Here is a 27,520-nt window from a genome sequence, read left to right on the forward strand (position 1 = left end):
CACTCCATTAACTTTCCCTATTGCATCTTCACAGAATTCTAACAAATTTGTCAAACCATGTCTTTCATAAAACCATGTTACCTAGAATTGTTTATGTTCAGCTTTCCTAAATGACTTGTTATTTGCTCTTTGATTACTGACTAGTATCCTGCCAACAATAAATGTTAAATGCTAAATATATTACAGGTACTGAAATTGCTAGTTGGGTTGAGGAAGTAAATATTTTTCACATTTTCTCTTGCTTTTAAGCACCCCTGACAAATTGTCTACCACAGGTTTGATACAATGTTGATTTCAAGTAAAAATGTTACAAATCCAGACAAGAAATAATCATTACCAATTGAGTACTTAATGTTCTGAAACGACTTCTTGCAGCATGTTTGACTGATGTTCTATGTCTAGTTTTGAGAAATATTTTGTTTTTTATTCTTTGTTTGAATTCAATTCTGAGTAACTGCTCTGAAATTGTTACGCAGCTTCCATTTCTGAACCCAATACTGTTAAAGACTCCTCTCAATTAATTCACTGCCACAGCAAGACCAAATACTAACATCCCTATTTTCCCTTAACTTCTCTAAATTGTTTCAAAATGTTTTAGCCTTCAAATTCCGGCTGTTATCGACCAATCTGTGTTTGAATTCCTTCGTTCATGCATCCAACCCTGCCACTGTACTGAAGTGGCTCTGATCAAAGTCACCAGTTGAATCCAACTAGACTATGGTGCACTTCACCAAACCATCATCTTCCACCTACATCCAGCTGGTGGTTCCATTTTTAATCTAACTATTGAATTGCCAGACCCCTTTTTCTAGTTTACACTATTAACTCCAGCATTTCTCAAGGGCCAATCCTTGTACCCACCTTCCAAATTACATTTACATTTTGCTATTGTCAATATCATCTGAAGATTAGGTATCAGTTTCCACAGGGACAATAAAGGCACTAGCACTGTAGTGCAGTTAGTATGGCTGCTAAACATTTGCACCTCATCAATTCTCTTGCTTCACAATTCGCAACTCTCTAATCCTTTTGTCTTTGTGTTCATCTCTGGACTTTATCCAACCATCTGCCTATCACAACCCCCTCCCCCTTGCCTGTCTTCACCTATGACCTGCCATGCTTTGTCCTGCCCTCCAATCGTCTAGCTTTCTCCACACCCCCACTGCAGTATCATGGAAGTACCTTTTTCAGAAAGACTGCAGCAGTTCAAGGTGGCAACTCACCATCACCTGATTGAGAATCGTTTGGAATGGGCAATAAATGTTGGCCTTGCCAACAAAGATGCCTAAATCCCGAAAAAGAAATATTTTTTAAAAATATTCCCCCACCATCGAACCTATCGTACCTCTGTACCTCTTACATACTAATGAATTTCCTAAAAGCCTACCTCTTTCATAAGCTGCCTAAATACCTCCTCATGTGTTGCTCAGAAACAACTCTTGTTCAATAAATTTCCATGAAGTGCATAGGAATATTTTTCATGCATTGAACATGGCGTAAGTGAAAACTGGTTATATTGAAATTACTACAAATTATAAGGCAAATGAATTACAGTATAGATTTTTGGTTTAGCTGTTGCTTATTTATAAATTTTGCAAATCAGTGACTATATTGAATAGAAGCCACTATTTAAGATTTATGAGTAATTTAATTTCTGAGATAAACATTGTTCATGATTCATGAAACATGAATCTTATTTTTCTGCCTCTGCCTACATAAAGCTTGCTTTTTTTTTTAATGTGGTAGAATCTTAGTTAACATTTAATTGTCTTAATGCTGTTTTATTGATGTTTCTGGAAAGAACCTTGATTTTTAATATCATTGCAACCTAAGAATTGACAATATTACATTTCTTCATTAGCTTTATAAATGCCCGTTTCATTTTTTAAAGTGTTCTTTATATTTGTATATTGTAATATGCGATGCAATACGAAATTGCTTGCTCAAGTTACATTTTATTTTCATGCTCTTTTTCTGTAAATGACTCATTTTATGTTCTCTAAGGATCCTATATCACATAGGCAGGCCCCATTTAAAACTGCTCTTCTGAGGCTGGTTGAATATAATCAAAAATGCCCCATTTAGTTAGAAGTCATTTTCTTTTCAAAAGACAAATGTTATTTAATCTTTCAGCTGTTCATTGTGCCTTCATAAATACTTTCTTCTTGCTGCAGTTGTGGGGCTGAAATGAGCCTACTAATTGCCTCCTATTTCCAATGACATGTGGTGGTTTAGTGGGAAGAAAACGCAGCAGGGAGGAGGAAATAGGAGGCTGAGAAAATGAGAGCTAATTATTTTCACTTGCTCATGTCAGGTTGGTGTCAGGCTTGTTTTTACAAACTAGAAGGTTTAGCACTAAATAAAACAAACTGGCATCATGTTTTTATATACTGGCAATGTCATGAAAGCAGCTGCACTGCAAATAATGCCTGCAATTGCATGGACACCATCTGACTTCCACTGTGTGCCTGTGCTAATGAGTATATCACAGTGGTGCCAAGTGAAAGGTGCTGAATTATGTATGATTCTTCATTAGTGCAGTAATAGTTCTGTACATCATTATGGGACATTGTTTCTCATGAGGCGATTAAAAAATATCCTCTGTTCAAGACCTAGTTGTAACCCCTACATGCTCGTGAGGTCTACTTGTGTAGTTCTATCTGAGCAGTTTCCTGTTGATTCATTTTTTATTTACAAATGTCCCATGGGATATTAGAACAGTCGACAATGACATTGTAAACAGAATGGAGTAACACAGACTAACAGATACTTATCTGATCTCAGGCCTCATTTCCACTTAAAACCCACAGCAATGACATTTGCTGATCCACAGACCAGGATAATGATGCAAACAAGCAATGCAACTACAACTTGGATGTCACTTAACACTGGTAATTCCCAAAGTTTACTGAACTTTCATCAGTCTATTATGATAAATAAAACCCATCCTGAAAATCATTATTAAAAAGTTTAGTTGGTAATTGTGACCTCTTACAAGAGTGCCTTGACTTTGATATCTACACAGAGATGTATTATATCTCAGTATATTTCTCTAAATGTCAACCTTTTTGAGAAATCGTTGTGGATATGGATGTTATGGGTAACATCTGATATCTAGCATTTGATTTGCAGACAATGTGAATACATCTGAACTTTGATACACGTCTCTTTCTTCTTCATCCTGCATTGTCACCTAATTAAGAAGCTGGGGATGAGACTTGTTTCCAGGCATCTGCTTTATGATTATTGTTAGGAAGTAAAAAAGATGGGTGTGTGTGTGTGAAATAATTATATTGGTTTTTGAGTACAACATAAATTTACCAGAATGAGATCGGGATTTAAAGGAATAAATTCTTAAGCTATGGGTGATATTCCATTGAGTTTAGATTGTTCAGCGATCTAATGAAAGAATTTACAACAATTAAAGTATTCAATACAGTGGACAAAATTAAGTTTTTTTCTTGGAAGGGAAATCCAGAACAAGAGGGAAATTCTTAAAACTGCAGCTAAACTAATTAGAATTGAAATCAGAAAGCTGTTCTTCATCGGTTCCCACAAAAAAAACTATTGATTGGAGGAATTTAAAAAAAATACAGACTGATAATTGGTAGATTTTTTCGTAGTAAGTGTATCAACAGAGTGGAATACGGATGGTTAAATGAACTCGAGGAACATGTCAGCCATAGTCTAATTCAGTATTGGAATATTCTCAAGAGATTGAATAGTGTACTCCTGTTTCTATGTTTCCCATTTATTTAGAAGTATTTGGCTCTGAGCACAGTGCCAAAAGAGGTCACTAGCGTTTGGGTGATTGTTGAGGTGGGGACAGAGAACTGAATTGCATGATAGGTTTTAAATCATAGGTTATAAATCCACTCGTGCCCTAATGTGACTTCTCCCACTTTTTGTTTTTCTCGTAACAGCTGAATTAACACCAGGAATTTACTTTGTAAGGAGTCCGACAACTAAATATTGTCCTCTGCAAACCTGATTTTTATCATATAGTTTCTTGAATTCAATGTAAAGTCTACAGCATTTCAGCTAGCGCTTATGTAGAAGGGCTCTCCCATCAAGAATTAAAGTTGCCAGACAGATTTAAATAACTTTTCAGATGAGGGTCAAGGAGATCAAGAGTTCTACTTGCATAAGTGCACGCTCTGTTGCCAGTAGTGAACTAACTGAAATCATCGGGGACTAACAAAGGATATGTCACCTTGTCACGCCTTTCCTTCAGCTTTGCAATTCGATGTCCATTGTGAATAAGAATGGAAAGTGCTCTTTCTGAAAGCAAATGCCTTTGTTACTACAGCATGCAAAGACAGTGAAAGTACCAGTTAAAGATTGGAACCTGTTAAGTTACTGTTTATTGTAGTTCTTAGAATTTATACATCATAAATTATTACATTCTTAATCCAGTCATACCTTATGGGAAATCTTTTATGGATATATTTGTCTTGGAAAATCAAGACTGCATTGAAATCTGTTAATAATGTGTCTCATTTTAGCACTTTCAATGCCAAATAATATTGTATTGAATCTTACGAAATCAGTCTTGATCCTTGTTCAGTACAGATTTGCTGATACTAGGGTAGCATCCAGGTTTTATAGTTGACCTTGACATGCTCTGATTTCAGGAGGAAAATAATCAACATTAGCTTTCCTCGCTAATTTTTGCTAAAAGGTCTGCAATGTGCTTGCCATGCGAAGGTTGGTCTGTGCTCGGTTGCACGACTTTTCAGCCAAATAACTGGCAAGTCGTGAATTTTGTACCTTTTAAAACACCTTTGAAATAACACAAATCCCAGCCCTCAAGGGCACATAAATTGTTCAAATAAATCTTCTTGGTTGCCACAAGTTTTGATTTGCGACATAATGTTGACTGAGCATGAAATATTTCTTCTGTTTCAGTTTGCTGATCTATGCTTTGTCATCATAGTGGAAAACCATTTTCTTTATTTAGTTTTTTAGGGTGAATATTCTATTCTTAGGAAGTCCAGGAATAATTTACTGCATTACTTGCCCGATGGACTTCAGTAAGGTTGTTCAGTTTAGAAACTTTAAAATGGAATCTTGTATTGCAAACAAATCTTTTGTTCATTTTACTGTTTAATGAGGAATAACAATGTTTATTAATGGAAAATGTTTTGCAAGTATGGTATATTGCTATGTATAAAAGTGATCCCTGAAGCCTAATTTTTGAAGGTCCACACTTAAATGTGTGGCCTCTAGGGTGTGCTGTTGAATCAACTTTACCAGGTGAATAATGTTTTGTGGCTTTTGACTGATACAAAATGTATTGCCATAGAGTATTTTTTTAATAATTTCAAATAAGAAATGCTTACAGATTTTAAAATAAGATTTAATTGAAAACATCAGTATTGTTAAATCACGCTTGTCATGCAGGAGTCTCATAGGTAAAGGATTTTTAATCATGTTTTCATAGTAAAGATTTCTAATCATCAATCTTTTTGACCATATTTTTGCTAAATAATGTAATATGAATTCAGTTAATCACATTTCTAATTGTAAATTATCTCAATATTAATTTGAATAACTCAAAAATATTTTTTTTAAATGTGAGAATTGGGAAGATTAAGTGAATTATTACAGTTTGAAAGTGAACGCTATGAATGGCGATCCTGATTGGTGTAACATGTCATCCTCTTATCTGTTACCTGCTTTCAGCTCTGTGCTTACTATTACGCTTTGGTAAAATAAAGACAGAATGGTCAATGTTAGTGAAATATTCTCTGATGGATTGCATACACATGCAAACCATATAACAATCTCTTCCTTTTTCAATCAGGATTCCAAATGGAAAATGTATGTAGAAGTGGATGGTGATGATGTTGCATTGACCTATATCAAGGATATAACCTTCAACACTAACAGACAAGACACAGATGTAATTAAAATCACCAAGGTACATTTGTTACTGTAGCGGATTCATATAATTTGGCTAGTCATTGAATATTAAAGTGAATTTGTTTTAGCATTGTTATGTATTAAGACAAGTAACATTTGGTTATCACTTCCAAGCATTAGATTCTCTTCCAGATGTTTTGCCCTAGGTTCTTAATATTTCTATGTAGTGAATTCATAAATGGGGAGAAGGCAGGAACGGGGTACTGATTGAGAGTGATCAGCCATGATCGCATTGAATGGCGGTGCTGGCTCGAAGGGCTGAATGGCCTACTCCTGCACCTATTGTCTATTGTCTATTGGTACGCAACTTCCTTTTGTGTTAAATTACCTCGCTTATGGTAGTGTTTTGGAAGCCTGATTCATGTGCCTTACAATGTCCACAAAATATTATTTTGCAATACAAATATTATACTATAACCTGTTGGATTAATTCAACTATTATATGTGATTCTAGGGCAGATGGCAGTAGCACAAGCCCCATTTCAGCACAATATCTATTATTCTCATCCACCTGTTTGGATGAACGTAGACAATTCCATCCACTGTTTGATAAAGAACAGAGACGTTCTGGCCTATATTTAGTCCTCTATAAGCACAAAAAAATCAAAAGTCTTTTCATTGATGTTTATGAAATGTTAGACATCGTATCTGTCTGTAAATGGCAACAGTACCTTTTAGATAATTCATTGGTTGTGATGTAGTGACAGGTTCTTACAATATAATGTGGTGCAATTTGGCTTCCACGTGGCAGAAATTGAGTAGTATTTGACAGCCAATATTGGTAATTTATCTCTGTGCAATCTCAAGCCTTAATTCCATAACTCCACATCTCCCTTTCCGTAAACCACCTACCCTAACCTCTCCTTAAAAATTGACACGGTTTCTGTTCAATCACTAACTGTAACCATTTAGACTTTGTGTAAGAAAAATGTTTCTTCTGCTCTCTTACATTTAATTTAAACCTACTTACATGACCTGTCAGCAACAGAAACTAGTCTATTTCTGAACCTTCTCTGTTTCATCCCACAATTTTAAACACGTATCAAATCAGGGTCACTACCAGTACCATTATTGAAAGATATTCACTCAGCACTCTTTAGTAGGAGATCACTCAAAGCTACTTGCCTTCTTGATGATTTAACTCCATATTATCCGCATTATGACAATCAATCTACCGTGATCAGACTAACATGCAGCCTTTGTTTTAATAGAATGAGTGATCGAGTACTTCTTACATTCGGATAGAACATTAAATATGATTTTATTGTTAAATAACAGATTTTAATAAACATTGTATTTTTACAGCCTCCCTATCTAATGGAGAAGTGGATTGTGGGCATAAATGAGAACCAGACTGTGGAATGTATTGTTACCTATGAGGTTAGCCCTGAACATATTTGGAATATAATAATTATCCTATTTGAGAGGCTAAGACCAGACCTCCCAACCCTTCCGAATTTGGGGGAAAATTTCCGCTTTCTTATTTCATTTCCACCATTCCGATTTCGCCTCACATTTTCCCCCAAAACATATGCCTCGCCGCTCGCTGCTGGCCTCACCTCGCTGCGTAGCATGAGGCCCGTTGATGTTGAGAGGGGATAGGGTGGGTAAATGGGGGGGTGGGGTGTGGGTGAGGAGGGCAGGGGTGGGGGAGGGGAGTGGGGGTCGGGGGGCGGAGGAGGGAGTGGGATGGGGAGGGGAGTGGGGGGGAGGGGGAGTGGAGTTGGGGGGAAAGGGGGAGGGGAGGAGAGTAGGGGGAAGGGGAGTGGTGGGGAGGGAAGTAGGGGTGGGGGGGACATGGACCGTTGTGATTTGCTTTTGAAGACCACTGGAGCAAGTATGACTTCAATGAAATTAGGTATGTGCAGTTTTAATGAAACTCTTTCTTCATAACTTAGTCATACATTTTATAACCATTGTTCTTTTATTCAATACCAAGAGAATTGGGATGTGTAAGGAAAAAGCAAAATAGAAAAAACAAAACAAAACAAATTTTTCTTTTTGTGTAAAAAGTATTTCTGTTCAATAACCTTTCTATAAATAGCAGAATATTTTGATGTAAAATTCAGAATTTTGGACATCAAAATTATGAATTTGTAAAATCAAATGTTGGGAGGTCATGGACAAATAGTTTGAGAAGCCCAACATGATCAATTCTACATGGCAAAAATCACATCCTTCCTCCCACCATCTTTTAAAAGGCTCTTAGATTTCTGGAACCCTACCCTTTAATTCCATGCTATCTGTTTTAATTGGGGCAACGAACTGACATCAAGCAGTTACAAATGTAGCTGATTTGAGTTGAGCTTTCCAATTTCCTGTTTCTCCCAAATGTAGGCTCTATCTTGCATCAAGTAGCACACAAACTTGAGATTTAGAGTAGAGCTATATTGGAATGAAAGTACAATAGCTAAATTATACAAAAACATTGAATTTACCTTTGTCTGAATTATGCATATTATTCTAAGCCCTAGACAATCATGTGCAGTTATTTGTACAGATTCAGTAAGAATCAGCAAGGTAAATGATATGTTGGTCTTTATCACAAGTGGACTTGAGTATACAAATAAACAGTCTCACCAAATAGGAATCTGTGGGGCAACTTTTTTACACAGAGAAACCCACAAATTTGATCAAGTCTTGTCCTGATATGTGTGAAAAAAATAGCACATACTCAGCAGTTTAGGCCGATGCTATCCACAATAAAATCATAGAGATCAGGAAAATCCCAAACCATATCCTCAGCATATGGTTTCATAGATTACCTCAGCCGACAAATACAATACAATACAATATATCTTTATTGTCATTGTACCCAGGGGTACAACGAGATTGGGGATGCGCCTCCCATACGATGCAATAATTTAAGTAATTAACAGCAACCCAACGAAACGAAACAATTGTAACAGTTTTTAGACAGGGTAAAGTGCAAGTTGATCTATGCGTTGTGGTCATCCGGCTCAGCAGGACCGGTTCATAGCAGCTATGGCCCTGGGGATGAAGCTGTTCCTGAGTCTGGAGGTGCGGGCGTAGAAGGCCTTGTATCGTCTGCCCGATGGAAGGAGTTCGAACAGACTGTTGCAGGGGTGTGAAGAGTCTTTGTGGATGCTGGTGGCTTTTCTGAGGCATCGTGTGTTGTAGATGCCCTCCAAGTCTGGTAGCTGTGTTCCGATGGCCCTCTGAGCTCTATGGACTACCCGCTGTAGAGCTTTCCTTTCTGCCTCCGTGCAGCTGAGGTACCACACAGCGATGCCATGCGTTAGGATGCTCTCTATGGTGCAGCGGTAGAAGGTCGTCAGCAGCTGTTGGGGTAGACCAGACTTTTTCAGTGTTCTTAAGTAGAACAGTCTTTGTTGTGCCTTCTTGACCAGCGCAGCAGTGTTATTGGACCATGTTAGGTCCTCCGAAATGTGAGTGCCCAGAAACTTGAAGCTGGACACTCTCTCCACACTGTCCCCGTTGATAGAGATCGGGGCATATTCCCCGTTATATGACCTACGGAAGTTGATGATCAGCTCCTTGGTCTTGGTGGTATTTAGGGACAGGTTGTTATCCGAGCACCAGTCCGCCAGGTTCTGCACCTCCGCTCTATAGTTTGTTTCATCCCCGTTGGTGTACAACAAAGGCATCATATTTTACCTCATCCCTTCCCTTTCTTGGCCTCCCATCTAAGCAAATGTCAGCAACTCGTTTAAATTCAATTTCCTGTGCAGGTAGAATCTCCCCTTGAGCACCAATGAAACTAAATCAATATGAGGCACCATTGTTACAGGAAAGATTTAGTACTGGAAATAAATCTCTTTGTGAAATTATCCCCAAATAAGTTTTAAAAATCAAGCTTGTGATATCTAAAATATCTTTCAAAATTATTCAACAGGCTGATGTCAAAGTTCCCAAAACAACCAAGCACAACCACAGTATTGCACAGGATACTTTGAATACTGAAGTGAAGGAGGTGGTGCTAGTTATCCAGACTGTCTCAGCAAATGCGGAAAGCAAGTTTCAGAGCAAATGTCAGTCAAGTAAGTCATTTATTGAAAGCATTGAACCATACTTTCTCAAAGTGGAAGACGTACAACTATATTATACACAAACAAAAATTACTCCATTTATCTCCTTCCAGAAGATTGTATATTGTAGACTGAGATCATTTTAAGTAAAGACGGTTTGTGTTTTTGCCAACTGTTTATTCTGTTGGTATTATTATAGCAGAAGGAAAAATAGCATTATCGATGTAACACTTGTCTTAAATGCAATGCTGCATCTGAATAGGTTTGGGTAAGTTTAGATTTATGATTGTCACATGTATAGGTGCAGTGAAAAGCTTTGTTTTGTATCCTATCCAAATAGATCAGATATATCATAGCCACTGGACTCAATCTTACTGGCTAATGCTGAATTAATTTAAACAGTGCAAGTGCAATACAAACTTGTTGAGGGATACACATCTCTCCAACCTACTATACAGTTTCAAAATGGCACCAATAATACAAGTGCCCAAGAAGAGTAAGGTGATACGCCTCAATGACTACCGACCAGTAGCACTAACATGAGTGCTTTGAGTGGTTGGTTATCGCACATATCAACTTTTACCTCAGCAAGAACCTGGGACCCACTACAATTTGCCTACTGCCACAACAAGAGGATGCAATCTCGCTGGCTCTCCACTCTGCACTGGACCACTTGGACAATAAAAACACATACGTCAGGCTGTTGTTCATACACTACAGATCAGCATTCAACGCCATGATCCGCTCCAAACTTGTTGCCAAGCTCAGGGAACAGTTGCGCATCTCTGCAACTGGATCCTCGACTTCCTTATCAACAGAACACAATCGGTACGAATTGGCAACAACAGTTCCAATTAATAACCACCAGCCACCCTTTACTGTATACCCTTTACTGTGTACGCTTGACTGTGTAGCCATACACAGTTCCAACTCCATCTTCAAATCCACTGATGACACCACCATTGTTGAACAAATTATGGATAATGATTAATCAAAGTTTAGGAGGAAGAACAATTGTCTAATTGAATGATGCTGGAACAACAACCTTGCTCTCAAAGTCAGTAAAACCAAGGAACTGTTTGTTTACATTGGAAGAGGAAGGCCGAGGATTCACAAAGCTGCCTTCATCAACGGGTCGGTAATGAAGAGAGTCAACAACTTCAAATTCCTGGGTGTGCTTATCTCTGAAGATTTGACCTGGACCCAACACATTGATGTAATCATAAGAAAAGCCTATCAACGCCTCGACTTCCTCAGAAGATTGAGGATCTTTGGTATGTTGATGAATATTCTCTTGAATTTCAACATGTGTACAGAAGAGAGCATATTGATTGATATCATGGCCTGGGTCGGCTCCTTGAATATCCAGGAAAGAAGGAGATCACAAAAAGTTGTGAACTCTGCCTGTTCCATCATGGATATTGACATCCCCACCATCGAAGGAATCTCTCAGAGGCACTGTCTCAAAAAGGCAGTCAGCATCATCAAGGAGTCACATCACATGCTCTCATTTCACTCCCGCCCAGGGAGAAGGTATAGGAGGCTGAAAACTGTAATGTACAGGTTCAGCGTTCTACCATCGCCGCTAAAAACTGTAATGTACAGGTTCAGCATTCTACCATCGCCCTGGACACCCTCTTCTCCCCACTCCCATCAGGCAAGAGTTACAGACATTTGAAAACACATACCTCCAGATTCAGGGAGTTTTTTCCCAGCTGTTAACTGAATGGCCCTCTCATCAGTTAGAGTGCAGTCCTGACCTCCCATCTACCTCATTCAAACTATCTTTAATCAGACTTTATTTTGCACCAAATGTGTCCCCTTTTCTGTGTACTGTAGTCAGCTTGATTGTATTCATATACTGTCTTTTCTTTGACTGGATAGCACGCAAACAAAAGCTATTCTCTACCTTTGTACACATGACAATAATAAACTAAACTAATAATAAACTAAATGTTGAAAGGCTGGAGCGACTGGGCTTGTATACTCTGGAATTTAGAAGGATGAGAGGGGATCTTATTGAAACATACAAGATTATTAAGGGATTGGACACGCTAGAGGCAGGAAACATGTTTACGATGTTGGGGGAGTCCTGAACCAGGGGCCACAGTTTAAGAATAAGGGGTAGGCCATTTAGAACGGAGATGAGGAGAAACCTTTTCACTCAGAGAGTTGTGAAGCTGTGGAACTTTCTGCCTCGGAAGGCAGTGGAGGCCAATTCCCTGGATGCTTTCAAGAGAGAGTTAGATAGAGCTCTTAATGATAGCTGAGTCAAGGGATATGGGGAGAAGGCAGGAACGGGGTACTGATTGTGCATGATCAGCCATGATCACGGTGAATGGCGGTGCTGGCTAGAAGGGCCAAATGGCCTACTCCTGCACCTATTGGTTTTTTATCATTTGAACTTTTTTTGTTTGTTTCATTTTATTATCTATTGAGTACTGTGTTTATAAACCTGTTAAGCTGATGCTGCATATACGAATGTCATGGTTTCGTTTCAGTACATATGACAATAAAACACTCTTGACGTTTGAGATGGCTAAGTCCATTCAGGAGCAGACCCCACTCTTGTTACGTTTCATCAGCACTTACACTACGAATATCTCCTCTCAGATCCTGCACCAGTTTAGAGCATGTTCATACTGCAGCCTCATTGATTTCAATTGGAATTGTAAGCATGTAGATTAGAAATCAGAGAGAATGCTATTTTTTTTAATTACTTTGAATTAGTTTAATGTTTATATACAACAAGGTCTAACTTAACTTTTTTCAAAATTTGCTTTTTTATATTTAATTTTAATTAATCCATCTCCATTTAATACTTATGTATGACATTTATAGATATAGAAAAACAATTAAAAATTGCTTACAGCATTTTTTACAGAAAGTCCAGGAGAGGGCTTTGTCAGACTAAAACATTTGTCAGAGCCATTTTGTGTTTATTAGTTATTTTAGTATATTATATTATTTTGTATCCTGCTGTATTATTTTGGACACTAAAAGGTTAATACTATGCTTACGTATGGGCTGGGCGGAGCCAGAGAGCTTCCAGCTCCAACGTATTTGTTCAATTCACGCGAAGAAGCAGCTGATAGAAGATCAGCAAGAAATATCTGCTGGAGATAAGATCTGGCAGTTTGTATAAGTCACATGGGATACGGTAGGACATTAGATTTTTACCAAACTAATCAATAACAAGTCGATGACTTGAGATATACCAATATGTTATATTGCAACTTCAAATAAACGACTAATTTCAAATGAAACGTTGTGGAGATCTCTGTTGTTGATTGTTTGCGTCAAGAAAATATCGTCCCAACTATCCTACGTCAACAGCAGCTTTGGGACTTGATAAGAATGACGAGAAGCTGGCCATAATATCGTAAAAATCTACCTAGCTGGAACGATCAGCTTGAATTTACTCTCCAAAAATGCTCAGTCTGAACTTGCCTTCGCAAGAGACGAAGTGTGAGAGCTTAACTGATCTGGAGGGATTTATTGCCAAATCTTCTCAACAGCGGAATAGAACAAGCTATCGTCTCTAAAGAGTCATTTTGAAAGGAGCTGGCTCGAGGAGTGGGGTTGAAACTTGTGGAAGACAGTAACTAAGATTGTTTTGTCGCTAAAACTTTGAACCCAGAAACAATAGACAATAGACAATAGACAATAGGTGCAGGAGTAGGCCATTCAGCCCTTCGAGCCAGCACCGCCATTCAATGCGATCATGGCTGATCACTATCAATCAGTACCCCGTTCCTGCCTTCTCCCCATACCCCCTCACTCCGCTATCCTTAAGAGCTCTATCCAGCTCGCTCTTGAAAGCATCCAACGAACTGGCCTCCACTGCCTTCTGAGGCAGAGAATTCCACACCTTCACCACCCTCTGACTGAAAAAGTTCTTCCTCATCTCCGTTCTAAATGGCCTACCCCTTATTCTCAAACTGTGGCCCCTTGTTCTGGACTCCCCCAACATTGGGAACATGTTATCTGCCTCTAATGTGTCCAATCCCCTAATTATCTTATATGTTTCAATAAGATCCCCCCTCATCCTTCTAAATTCCAGTGTATACAAGCCCAATCGCTCCAGCCTTTCAACATACGACAGTCCCGCCATTCCGGGAATTAATCTAGTGAACCTACGCTGCACGCCCTCCATAGCAAGAATATCCTTCCTCAAATTTGGAGACCAAAACTGCACACAGTACTCCAGGTGCGGTCTCACCAGGGCCCGGTACAACTGTAGAAGGACCTCTTTGCTCCTATACTCAACTCCTCTTGTTACGAAGGCCAACATTCCATTGGCTTTCTTCACTGCCTGCTGAACCTGCATGCTTCCTTTCATTGACTGATGCACTAGGACACCCAGATCTCGTTGAACTCCCCCTCCTCCTAACTTGACACCATTCAGATAATAATCTGCCTTTCTATTCTTACTTCCAAAGTGAATAACCTCACACTTATCTACATTAAACTGCATCTGCCATGTATCCGCCCACTCACACAACCTGTCCAGGTCACCCTGCAGCCTTATTGCATCTTCCTCACAATTCACACTACCCCCCAACTTAGTATCATCTGCAAATTTGCTAATGGTACTTTTATGGTCATTTTATGCATAAATCTGACTTCGGAGAAAGGAAAGTTTCAAAAGCCAGTTAATTGCAGTAAGCTTTATTGGAAAGCTGTTTTTCAGAAGTTGTATAAGAAAACTATGACTGAAAAATGTTGAGAACGAAGAAATGACCTTGTGCAGTACCAGCTATCAGCTTGATTTGAATTCCAAAGATATGGCTGTGTCAATACGTCTTAAAGGGATATTGATGTACAAGTATGCTTGTACGTAAATCTGATGTTCGGTTAGCAGGTGGCGCCATCAGAATGGATTCCCGAAATTATTTTCTTCAATAAGTGAATCTTCAAAGTTCTCTTGCGTCTTGGAGTGGGTTGCCTCCCTGAAGAGCCAGTGTGAGATTGAAGAAGAAGAAAAACAGAAAACCTCAAGATATAAACAAGCTACAAAGTTAATAGAAATGATGAAAGAGAACATGGAATCAAGAGAAAATGTAAATGGAGTACAACCTAACCTGATTCAATGAATCAAGGAAGCACTGGTAAAGTTACCAGTGGCTGAAGATGAGCTTGAAAAGCAAAATCAGTGGATTCACCGAACAGTGGAAACTTTTATCGGGTTTACACAAGGTACTAAGAATGGTCATCAAACTACACACTCCTTTGCTGAGAGTGCTACACAACAGAGTCGTGTAAACTTAGATATCATTGGACCTGAAGGCAGTGCTTCAAATATCTCAAACTCTAAATTGATCTTCAAATCCCGTTCTTCATCTCGTGCATCTTGGACGCACACTGCTCTTATGAAGGCTAAGGCAGACCTGGCCGTTCTCGAAGAATAGGCTGCCATCATGGAAGACAGGCATGTGATTGAGGTACAGAAACAGAGAAAGGAGGAAAAACAGAAATGAGATGAACAATTGATAAACAAAGAATTAGAGATGGAAGAAGAACAGAAGAGAAGACAACTAGAGATGGAAGAGGATTACAAGAAGATGAATGATCAATTGAGAAGAGAGAAAAAGCAATTGAAACCAGATAGATCGTCGCTAAAACTTTGAAGATAAGAAATCGATATCTGTGTTAAAATGGTTTATAAGAAAGCCTGTTAATTGCAGTAAGCCCTTTTAAGAAAGTTGTTTTCCATAACTGGTACAAAAGGTTTGGAATGCGAGCCACAAAGAGACGACCTTGAAACCCGTGGTTATCAGTCTTATTTGGCATTCCAAAAAAGATAAGAACACAGCTGCAAGCCTTTAAGAAGTGCAGTATGTGTGAAATTAAATCTGATGTTCAGTCACAAGTGGCGACATGGAACAAGGCCTAAAGTGGAAAAAAGGGCAATCAAGCTTACGACCATAGGTCTTACTTTAACATACGAAAAACATGATAAAAGGAAGAAACAAGCTAACAGGTTAATGGGAAGCACTAAAGAGCTAAGAGATCAGCTGAAATGGTACATGAGGCACAATTCAACATGATTCAATTTAGTCTCCTCAAGGATGAAATCAATGAAGAATATGAATCATTGAAACTTAAAACTATCTGCAGATGAACTTGAAAGGCAAGACGAATGGGTGCACCAGGTCGGGGATGCTCTCGATGAATTTGATCAGGAAGTAAATGCGTGGATATACCAAGTTGGTCATGGGACCACACCCCCTAATGTCAAGAGCACCCTATGCCAGGGTGGTGTAGATGTAGACACCATCAGACCTGGAGATAGTGCTTCAAATATCTCAAACTCTAAATTGAGCATCAAATCTCGTGCATCTTCGATGCACTCTGCTCTTAAGGAGGCTGAGGTCGAACTGGCTGTTCTTGCAGAGCAAGCTGCGTTCTTGGTACAGATGAATGAGATTGAGGCACACCAACCAGAGTGCCAGAAAGGACAGATGAGAAGACGGAAGGAACGATTGGCAGCAGCCAAGACAAGACTCAATGTACTTGAGGCTAGGAAACCAAGATACAGCTCGACAGTCATTGATGGGATGAGCTCTTATTTGAAAAGAGGAACTGTCAAAGGCAAGAGAAAAGCCGCAAACAGCCAAAAGCAGTTTGGCAACGACTACAGAACCTGTAGAATCACAAGTGCAAGAACATCATTCTGAAATGATTGAACAAAAGGACAAGGGAAAGAAACCAGTACATACAGCCAAGAATGAAAAGGCAAGTGTGAGTGATCGTGCTCTTCCATCTCAGACGTGTGACCATATCGGGGCCGGTGATGAAACCTGCATCTCATCCAAAGCAGTCCAAGCTGATCCATTGGCTGGAGAATCTGGTACTGAAAATAGTCATCTGAGCACAGCGATGAATACAATACAATATATCTTTATTGTCATTGTACAGGGGTACAACGAGATTGGGAATGCGCCTCCCATACGATGCAATAATTTAATTAATTTAAACAACAACAACCCAACGAAACAAATTGTAACAGTTTTAAGACGGAATAAAGTGCAAGTAGATCTGTGCCGGATCACTGTGCGATGTGACCATCCGGCTCAGCAGGACTGGTTCATAGCAGCTATGGCCCTGGGGATGAAGCTATTCCTGAGTCTGGAGGTGCGGGCGTAGAAGGCCTTGTATCGTCTGCCCGATGGAAGGAGTTCGAACAGACTGTTGCAGGGGTATGAAAAGTTTTTGTGGATGCTGGTGGCTTTTCTGAGGCATCGTGTGTTGTAGATGCCCTCCAAGTCTGGTAGCTGTGTTCCGATGGTCCTCTGAGCTCTATGGACTACCCGCTGAAGAGCTTTCCTTTCTGCCTCCGTGCAGCTGAGGTACCACACAGGGATGCCATGCGTTAGGATGCTCTCTATCATATCATATCACATACATACAGCCGGAAACAGGCCTTTTCGGTCCTCCAAGTCCGTGCCGCCCAGCGATCCCCGTACATTAACACTATCCTACACCCACTAGGGACAATTTTTACATTTACCCAGCCAATTAACCTACATACCTGTACGTCTATGGTGCAGCGGTAGAAGGTCGTCAGCAGTTGTTGGGGTAGACCAGACTTTTTCAGTGTTCTTAGGTAGAACAGTCGTTGCTGTGATGAGACCAACTCTGAACTAGCACCAGAAGATCGTGAATCTTCAGATCAAGAAATGATAGAACTGGAAACTTCAGGGGATCCTGCACCAGAAAATCCAGCACATCTTGAAGACGTTTCAACCAAAGTAATTGCTGAAAAAACTAGTTCTGCAGAGAACTCTACAGTTTTTGTCGATAGTGGAAAACTAAATGAATTCATCACCAGCAAAGCTGAAGTTAACCATCCAGAAATCTTTGTTAAAAAATGGAACTACCCTGGATGGTGAACTGAGAAGGGACCATGACAGCAGGGATGGAAATGGCTGCCCTGCTGCTGCTGTCAATCGAATATCTATTGCAAGCCAAGAGGAGCTTCTGGTCAAACAATACAACCACGACTTCATAATGGGAAAATCCAGAGTTGACACAATGCTGTGAAAAGAATTATAGCATCAACTGGACAAATCCATCTTCTGGACTGATAGCACAACGGTGCTTAAGTACATCAACAACGAAACCAAATGCTTTCAAACATTTGTCGCAAACAGAATCTCCTTCGTAAGAGATGTTACTGACGTATCACAATGGAGATATGTTTGCACAAAGGAAAATCTTGCAGGTGAAGCATCAAGAGGACTGACAGTAAACCGCTTCTTAAGCTGGAAGAGAAGAAGACTGAAGAAGATTCTGTCTAATGGGCAGAATATTAGAGGCTGTACCAGATGCACAAGGTTTTGTGCGTACTGTTCGACTTCAGACCAGAGTAACATATTGGAAAGACCGACCACGAAGATAAGTCTGCTACTTGAAGCTCATACCTGAGTATTTACGGGCGGCACGGTAGCGCAGCGGTAGAGTTGCTGCTTTACAGCGAATGCAGCTCCGGAGACTCAGGTTCGATCCTGACTACGGGTGCTGCACTGTAAGGAGTTTGTACGTTCTCCCCGTGACCTGCGTGGGTTTTCTCCGAGATCTTCGGTTTCCTCCCACACTCCAAAGACGTACAGGTATGTAGGTTAATTGGCTGGGTAAATGTAAAAATTGTCCCTAGTGGGTGTAGGATAGTGTTAATGTACGGGGATCGCTGGGCGGCACGGACTTGGTGGGCCGAAAAGGCCTGTTTCCGGCTGTATATATATGATATGATATGATATGATATTCCAAAAACTGGTGATCTTGAAGATTGAAGAATCATATGCAATCTTTATGGCTCCTTGTAATGTTTATTAGTAATTGTTGCGTTATACACATAACAATTAGGGGCCGATGTGCAGGAGCCATTTTGTGTTTATTAGTTATTTTAGTATATTATATTATTTTGTATCCTGCTGTATTATTTTGGACACTTAAAGGTTAATACTATGCTTACATATGGGCTGGGCGGAGCCAGAAAGCTTCCAGCTCCAACGTACTTGTTCAGTTCACGCGAAGAAGTGGCTGATAGAAGATCAGCAAGAAATATCTGCTGGAGATAAGATCTGGCAGTTTGTATAAGTCACATAGGATACGGTAGGACATTAGATTTTTACCAAACTAAGCAATAATAAGTCGATGACAAGAGATATGCCAATATGTTATATTGCAACTTCAAATAAACGACTAGCTTCAAATAAAACGTTGTGGAGATCTCTGTCATTGATTGTTTGCATCAAGAAAATATCGTTCCAACTATCCTACATCAATGACAGCTTTGGGGCTTGATAAGAAAGCCGAGAAGCTGGCCGTAAGCGTGAGACTTGTAAGAAGGAACTGCAGATGCCGGTTTAAACAGAAGATAGACACAAAAAGCTAGAGTACCTCAGCGGGACAGGCAGCATCTCTGGAAAGAAGGAATTGGTGATGTTTTGGGTCGAGACCCATCTTCAGACTGAGCGTGAGACTTTCTCACTACTGGCGACCCTGCTCCTGATCAGGTTGTGTTGCTGGGTTTTAGGATCCACCAGGCCTATAAAATTGGCCTTTCAAATTCAGACTAATTAAATACAGGTTAAATACAGGTCGGGAAGATCATGTTTAGGGTGTTGAGTTATGGCAATGACTGGGTGGTTTAGGTTGTTTGGTCAGCTAGATCTGGCTCATAAATGTTGTTAGATCTAGACAATTGAAGCTCTGAGGAGAGTAATTTACTTTTATGTTTATGTATATTGATTGTAAGTCTTTGGTGCAGAAAGCTTAGTATAGTTGTTCAAACTGTGCAATTTTCCTAAATCCAGAACACAGTTTACTAAAATCGCTGCTTAAAATTGATTTTTTCAGGTACAACCTTGGTTTAATCCTGAACTAGCAAACCATGTTTGTTGCAATTTATATATTATATATAATACTTATTTAACTTTCTATGAAGTAGAAGTTGCAGATTCTTCACTGCAGTACATATCTTCAGCCCATCCATTGATCAATTGATCTGGTGCGTTTGATCAAGTTGATGTTGACCATAGAGCAAGTGAAAACAAAAACACAATTGTTTCTTGATCATCTCACCATCATTCTTAAAGACAAGTCTGATTTTATGCACAGGACTGCATGATAAGGTAGAACAGGTTTAGAGGGATCTAGGCCAAAGGCAGGCAGGTGGGATTAGTGTAGATGGGATATGTTGGTCGGTGTGGACAAATTGGGCTGAAGGGCCTGTTTCCATGTTTTATTTTGGAATTTAGAAGGATGAGAGGGGATCTTATCGAAACGTATAAGATTATTAAGGGGTTGGACATGTTAGAGGCAGGAAACATGTTCCCAATGTTGGGGGAGTCCAGAACCAGGGGCCACAGTTTAAGAATAAGGGGTAGGCCATTTAGAACAGAGATGATTAAAAACTTTTTTAGTCAGAGAGTTGTGAATCTGTGGAATTCTCTGCCTCAGAGGGCAGTGGAGGCCAATTCTCTGAATACATTCAAGAGAGAGCTAGATAGAGCTCTTAAGGATAGCGGAGTCAGGGGGTATGGGGAGAAAGCAGGAACGGGGTAATGATTGAGAATGATCAGCCATGATCACATTGAATGGCGGTGCTGGCTCGAAGGGCCGAATGGCCTACTCCTGCACCTATTGTCTATTGTCTATGACAATGATAAAATAAATTCTGAATAATGTTTTTTTTTTCCTTTCCAAAAACACAATTTTTAAAAATAGTTGAGATCAGCAATAACTGTTTAAACATTTTTATGTGTTCCAGATATTCGTCAACAATGGTTCAATGATTTAAAGTTGCGGAAAATATCTACGAATGACTCTCCACAATATTCTGCCGCTTTACCTCCTAACCACAGCAATTCCAGCTCCGTTGCATTACCTCAATATTTCCTATTTGCAAACCAGGATTCCTATGCTGCAGCTGTAAGAAGAGTACAGAGCCCCAGCAGATATCACGTGGCTGCTCCTTTGGCTCAATCCAGACGAAGCTGCAGCCCATTATCAACAACACCGGGGTTAAGCAGTCGCCTTTCTACTGTACATCTGAGCTCTGTGGGAAGCAGTGTATCCAGTACAACGTCAAGCATCAATTTGGAAAGAGACCAGATTAGTGGCAGACAGACCAGTGGCTATCATAGTAATGATTCTAATGGTAGCTTATTTAATAAAACAACTAGTTCTGAAGGATTAAATAACAATAGTAGAAAAGAGGATAGTCCAGTGTTTGTACTTGGTAGTGGAACCTGGAACAAGGAAAAGGGACGTGGAAGGGAAAGAACCAAAAGCACACCTCTCAGATATAACACTGGTCATCCGTCGTCAGAAAAGAGATTTGGCCAGACTGTTTGTTCTCACCAAGCTAAGTCATGGGGGCCTGACGATTTGCAAAAGCAAATCCATCAACGGATAACCCCTGAAATATCAGCTGCTGACACACCAAAAGAGTCAAGTGAGAATAGGCAATGCAAACCTAATGAGTGGATTAAAGTTGAACGCCACAAAAAACCCATAAGAAATGACAATTTAAAATTACCTAGAGGCAGAGGAAGAGGAAGAGGGACACCTCGCAAATGATTGAGGTGAAGAACTACCAAGTGTCTGTAAAAGTCAACAAAAAATGCATTTTTGTATTTTCAGATTTTTTTTGTGATTTGTTACACTAACAGCTAATAGATATATCTATTATGGAGGGTACAAAAGATTGGAATCACGGACAATCCTTTCACTATATTAATTCATAAGATGTCTGAATTCAATGGTAACTCAATTATCTCAGTAAATTTATTGGATGCTATATACATACAGTATAGCTTCATATCTATCCCGCCTAAGATTTCAGAGGAAAATAAATCCACTGGTAATTTTAAGGGAAGCACAACTGAAATGGCGAGTGCAGGGACAGTCTGTGTTTTTAATTGATCAGGCACTGCAAAAGTAATGACGATAATTCATAGATGCTGCTTGACCCACTAAGTTCTCCAGCAGCTGATGATGTATTTGTGTAGATTCAACATCATGTCAAAGGGTATAAGGTTGTGTACATGGGATACTCCCATACATGTGAATACAAACACTACCCTGACTCCGAATCAGCATCTGTATATATTAGCCTTGAAAGTATACAAGAAAATTTTCCTATTAATAGAAAACTTGCATATCTTTTATGTAATTACAATTAAGCTAAAATAATGTGTTTTATTTGTAAATTGATTATGACATTAGATCTTGGGCGGTGCTTTATAGTGACAGTACAGCAGATTGACACCTCTAAAATATTTGAACATCATTATTTCAATTTGTGGCAACATGACATGTATGTTTATTAATCATGTGTTCCTACACCTCGGTCTATAAACATCACACTGCTCTTGGGGAATCTTCAAAGCATATATTACGGGTTAGATCTCTTGGCAGATGTAATGTAAGAACATTCCCTTGGCACTAAATCAAGTACTTTGCACTGCAGGAAATGAGCTAAAAAAGCCATTGTTATTCCAAAACAGCATTATATTTGCAATGTACTTCATGAACGAAGATGGTAAGAAGTTGTTTACATACCAGCAGAATCTACACATCACACAGAAATAACTCGAAGATCACCCATAGGGTAGTAATTTATTGATAACAGTTTTCTAAATTTTGGCTTGGTTAGTTTATTTTGTTGTGAAACAGATTCACCCTCAAAGTTGCAGAAAATGTTGCTTTTAACATTTAGCAGATAACTCAGTAAACTGAGATACTGATGGAAGGTTATTAATCTAAAATATTAACTTTGACTCTTTCCACATATATTGCCTGACAGGCTAAGTATCTCCAACATTTTCTGATTTTCTTACATGAATTATTGCATGAAACTGTGATCATCTCTGCTTCAGATGGTTTTAAATTATTTTAAGGCATTATTTAGAGAAAATTAGGAAATTTCTATAGTGGTGTGACTGATGTTCATCTAACAACTGCTGAGATATGATAATCTGATATCTGATGATCACAGTACTGGACTAGCAAAAGATTGGACTAATGTTTTGACAATATGAGTTTCAAATCACATCAAGGGAGATGGGGAAATTAATCGAGTTCAGAATTAAATCAATCTTGTAATTAATTGTAAAGCTGCCACCAGCGGGCAAGAGTTTGAAACGGCCAGATTGTTGCAAATTACCTTTGACTCACCAGTTTCCTTCAGGGAAGGAAACCTCTAGCACTTACCTTCACCAGTGTGGAATATGACCTCAGATGGAACAATGCGGTTGACTGTTAACTCTCCTCAAATGTTTTAGCAAGCCATTCAGTGCAGCTGGGAAAAGGTAAATGTCATTAATGAATTAGAAAAAATACTAATGCCACCAAAATGATTAATTGGTTATTTACCTCATTCAACTCCATTTGTACCCGAGGCATCGCTTCCATGTTTCCCTACACAACAGCAATGAAGACACAGTGAAAATAATTCACTGACTATGAAACACTTTTTGCATGAAAAGTATCATGTAAATGTATTCATTTTGTAATCCTGATTCATTAACTAGTCTCTGGATAGGAAGCTGCAACATTTTCATCATGTCACCCAGACTGTATCCCTGAATCTACCAACATTAGACAGATGAACCTTAAGTTCTGATTGGCCTGCTGTTTGTCAAGTGTTTTATCTCAGTGTGAAGGAGAGGAAGAACTGACATTATGTAATTTACATCTCTTGGATCGTGCGACTACAATTCAAATGGATTGGCAATTATGTCAATTGTGTATTTAGGCCTGGCCTATCGAGCTTTCCAACAAAGAATACATGTCTCAGTTGCAGTAATTAGCAGGCATTTCCTGCGCTGCTGAGTGTATGTTTTGAATAAATCCTCAACGCCAATACTTTTGGCATAATGTGTAGAAATGTATGTGAGAGATATGTATAATTTCTATACGCCATGCATCTATTGAAAATATATTGAGGACCCAATAAATAGCATTCACTTTAAAGGATAGTTAATTGATTAAGTAATTGTGCATATATAGTAATTTCCATTTGTATTGAAAATGGATTTTGCAGGCTTCAGTTAATTCTTTAAGAAATATAATTATTGTGGTGTGTGAGCCAATAAACTAATAGGACACAGGCTAGTGGAAGAGGCACATTTGTGCTAGATATAATTCATTGCAGCAAAGTGTGAGTTCTACATTTTTTATGAGTTTATACATTTTGTAAGGAAGAAAGAGGCTGATAGTTTAATTCTAAAATGGGTAGAAGAATAAGACAAATTCTTGAATGCATCAGAGCAGATTAATAAACCATTTGAGAGTGTGGACTTTATATAGTAGCATCATAGAGCTAGAATTGTAAAAGCTACACAAATGCACTGTGCCAGTTATTCTGGGGCTAAAGCTGAGGGTTTTTCTGACTCTCACAGTGTGGAATATGTCATGCCTGTATGCAACATCTTAACTGTACCTTCAGTGTGGTTTTGCACTTTTGTAGCATGTTACTTTAGGAGTTCCACAAGAGATAGCAACTTATCTGTCAAATCTCTTTGAAGACGTCTATAACTCGAACTGCTTTTGGAAGTAATGGAGCTGAATGTGATGAGCCATCACTGGAAGTGATTGAACACACTTGGAAGCAAGCATCCCCATTTATTTGATTCCAAATCACATATCATTCTGAGGGCAAGGTAGACATCTGAGGGAAGGATTAAACTGGCCAGATGTCCAGGACCCCACCCCCTCCCTCCAAGTACAGCAGCCCCCAAGTAGAAGCACATCAAACAGGAGAAAGTCAGCAATTCAATATCACATTGTGCATTAAGTAAACAGAAATGCCAATCATGTTTGGGGATATTCAGTTGCATAACACAAAAATAATGTACTATATGACAAAATTTCTTTGTCACAGAGTACAAAATCTAGGAATGTAGAAACAAAGAACTGCAGATTCTAGTTATACCAAAGATAGTCACAACGTGCTGGAGTGACTCAGCGGGTAAGGCAGCATCTCTGGAAAAAAAGGATGGGTGATGTTTTTGGTCGGGGCTGACTTCAGACTGGAATCTAGGAAGTATGCTGAACTACTTCAGCCCCAGCTGGGTTATTATTTCCAATTCTGGCCACCGCATTTTCAGAAGAGTTTTGAGAGGCTACAGAAAAGATTTAGTGGAATGTTTCCCTGGATAAAACAAAATCACCATTGCATGCAGGAGCTGGGATATTTCCCTTTGAGAGAGATGGTGGTGCGTGCCACAGATGTGACCTACAATCCACTCCTGCACTGACCCAGTCACCAAAGACATTGTCCATTTCATTTGGGGATCCAAAATGAATTGTTTATGCAGGAACTTAATGGACCTTTGCTTTTAAATGCATCAAGCTGCGCATACATTCTGAATACGCAGATGTTCTACCTGCCCCCATTATTACAAAGAATAGGCCAGGACTTAGGTTTGCAAAATGTTCCATTTATTTGTACTATCTGTAGGAAAGTTTATGCAGTAAAGTCAATTAGGCAATGATCTTCATGAAATACCCTTTAAAGCATTGCAGAAGAAGGTGGTCGTGGAATCTACTGGATAGTTACCTGAGCATATTACCAATGTAATTTCTCAGACAATCTCATTGTCAGAATTCTTAAATAAGAACAACAATCTTGCCTGGTTGGAGAGGAAGAAAGCTGTCCCAATCCAATCTTTTAGATGAAGGTGGAATTTCAATCCTGCTGCATGCTGCCTTCACAGTGACAGCTGTGTAGATGAGACCACCATCCATCTCCTTCTGGACAGTGCGTTTGCCAAGAAGCTCCAAAAAGGGATGCTGTGGTCTTTGTTGAGGTTCCTCCCCAGCAGCTGCGAATCACAAGGCTGTACTCTATTCTCAGAGACACAATATCAATTACTGCTGGAAGACAGTGAATTACACTTTGGACCATGCAAAACTTGTTTGGTTTCCAGTGCAAGCAATAATGTAAACTGACACAATCAAAGATGCAGAACTCTATTTTGAGGGAAAGGCTGAAGTCTGGTGTGCCACCGCAGTGGCTCTATGGGGAAACGATACAATATAAAGTCTTCCCAGCACTGGACACTGAGGGGCTGGATCTGCAGTAACCACTTAAGCAGATCTCTGATGGAATATCTGAGACTGAAAAAAGTTATCATGTTAATGTAGTGTAAAATTAATGAATGTAATGATATTCTTGATACAAAGAGTGAAAGACAATGCCATGTCCTATATGTGTAACTATATTTCATGAATAAAGTATATTTTTGGAAAGAAAATATCCTGGAGTAGAAGTGCTTAAAGTCACAAAAGATATAAAAATAGTTAATAAAGAGAAACATTATCCAGAGGCCCAAGAGTTTATATTGAGATGTAAGGTGATTGGCAGCAATGACCATTTGTGTTGTACAGCGAATAGTTACAATGCCCTCCATAATGTTTGCTACAAAGACCCATCATTTATTTATTTGCCTCTGTACTCCACAATTTGAGATTTGTAATAGAAAAAATCACATGTAATTAAAGTGCACATTGTCAGATTTTAATAAAGGCCATTTTTATACATTTTGGTTTCACCATGTAGAAATCACAGCAGTGTTTATACGTAGTCCCCCCATTTCAGGGCACCATAATGTTTGGGACACATGACTTCACAGGTGTTTGTAATTGCTCAGGTGTGTTTAATTGCCTCCTTAATGCAGGGAAAAGAGAACTCACAGCACCCAGTCTTTCCATCACCTTTGTAAACTTTTATTGCTGTTTATCAACAGGAGGACCAAAGTTGTGCCAATGAAAGTCAAAGAATCCATTATGAGACTGAGAAACAAGAATAAAACTGTCCGAGACATCAGCCAAAAAGCGGCACGGTGGCGCAGCGGTAGAGTTGCTGCCTTACAGCGAATGCAGCGCCGGAGACTCAGGTTCGATCCTGACTACGGGTGCTGTACTGTGCGGAGTTTGTACGTTCTCCCCGTGATCTGCGTGGGTTTTCTCCGAGATCTTCGGTTTCCTCCCACACTCCAAAGACGTACAGGTTTGTAGGTTAATTGGCTGGGCAAATGTAAAAATTGTCCCTAGTGGGTGTAAGATGGTGTTAGTGTGCGGGGATCGCTGGGCGGCGCGGACCCGGTGGGCTGAAGGGCCTGTTTCTGCGCTGTATCTCTAAATCTAAAAAATCTAAATCAAACCTTAGGCTTACCAAAATCAACTGTTTGGAACATCATTAAGAACAAAGAGAGTACTGGTGAGCTTACTAATCGCAAAGGGGCTGGCAGGCCAAGGAAGACCTCCACAGCTGATGACAGAAGAATTCTCTCTATAATAAAGAAAAGTCCCCAAACACCTGTCAGACAGATCAGAAACACTCTTCAGGAGTCAGATGTGGATTTGGCAATGACCACTGTCCGCAGAAGACTTAAACACAGAGGCTACACTGCAAGATGCAAGCCACTGGTTAGCCGCAAAAATAGGATGGCCAGGTTACAGTTTGCCAAGAAGTACTTAAAAGAGCAACCACAGTTCTGGAAAAAGGTCTTGTGGACAGATGAGATGAAGATTAACTTATATCAGAGTGATGGCAAGAGCAAAGTATG

The 27,520-nt window shown here is 39.4% G+C and overlaps 1 protein-coding gene across 5 annotated transcripts in view; it reads left to right on the forward strand.

Annotated features, from left to right (window-relative positions):
- Window positions 1-26,142, forward strand: part of LOC144595968 (mitogen-activated protein kinase kinase kinase 20-like) — a 109,153-nt gene extending 83,011 nt beyond the window's left edge. For all 5 annotated transcript variants that reach the window (XM_078403961.1, XM_078403963.1, XM_078403964.1 and 2 more), the window contains exons 17-20: window positions 5,807-5,923; window positions 7,231-7,305; window positions 9,803-9,947; window positions 20,713-26,142. In XM_078403961.1, the coding sequence (XP_078260087.1) occupies window positions 5,807-5,923; window positions 7,231-7,305; window positions 9,803-9,947; window positions 20,713-21,524 (1,149 nt within the window). In that variant the 3' untranslated portion in view covers window positions 21,525-26,142. The remainder of the gene's footprint in view (window positions 1-5,806; window positions 5,924-7,230; window positions 7,306-9,802; window positions 9,948-20,712) is intronic.
- The last annotated feature ends 1,378 nt before the right edge of the window (window positions 26,143-27,520 follow it).

Source organism: Rhinoraja longicauda, chromosome 8 (genome assembly GCF_053455715.1).
Source record: "Rhinoraja longicauda isolate Sanriku21f chromosome 8, sRhiLon1.1, whole genome shotgun sequence".
NCBI classification, from domain to species: domain Eukaryota; kingdom Metazoa; phylum Chordata; class Chondrichthyes; order Rajiformes; family Arhynchobatidae; genus Rhinoraja; species Rhinoraja longicauda.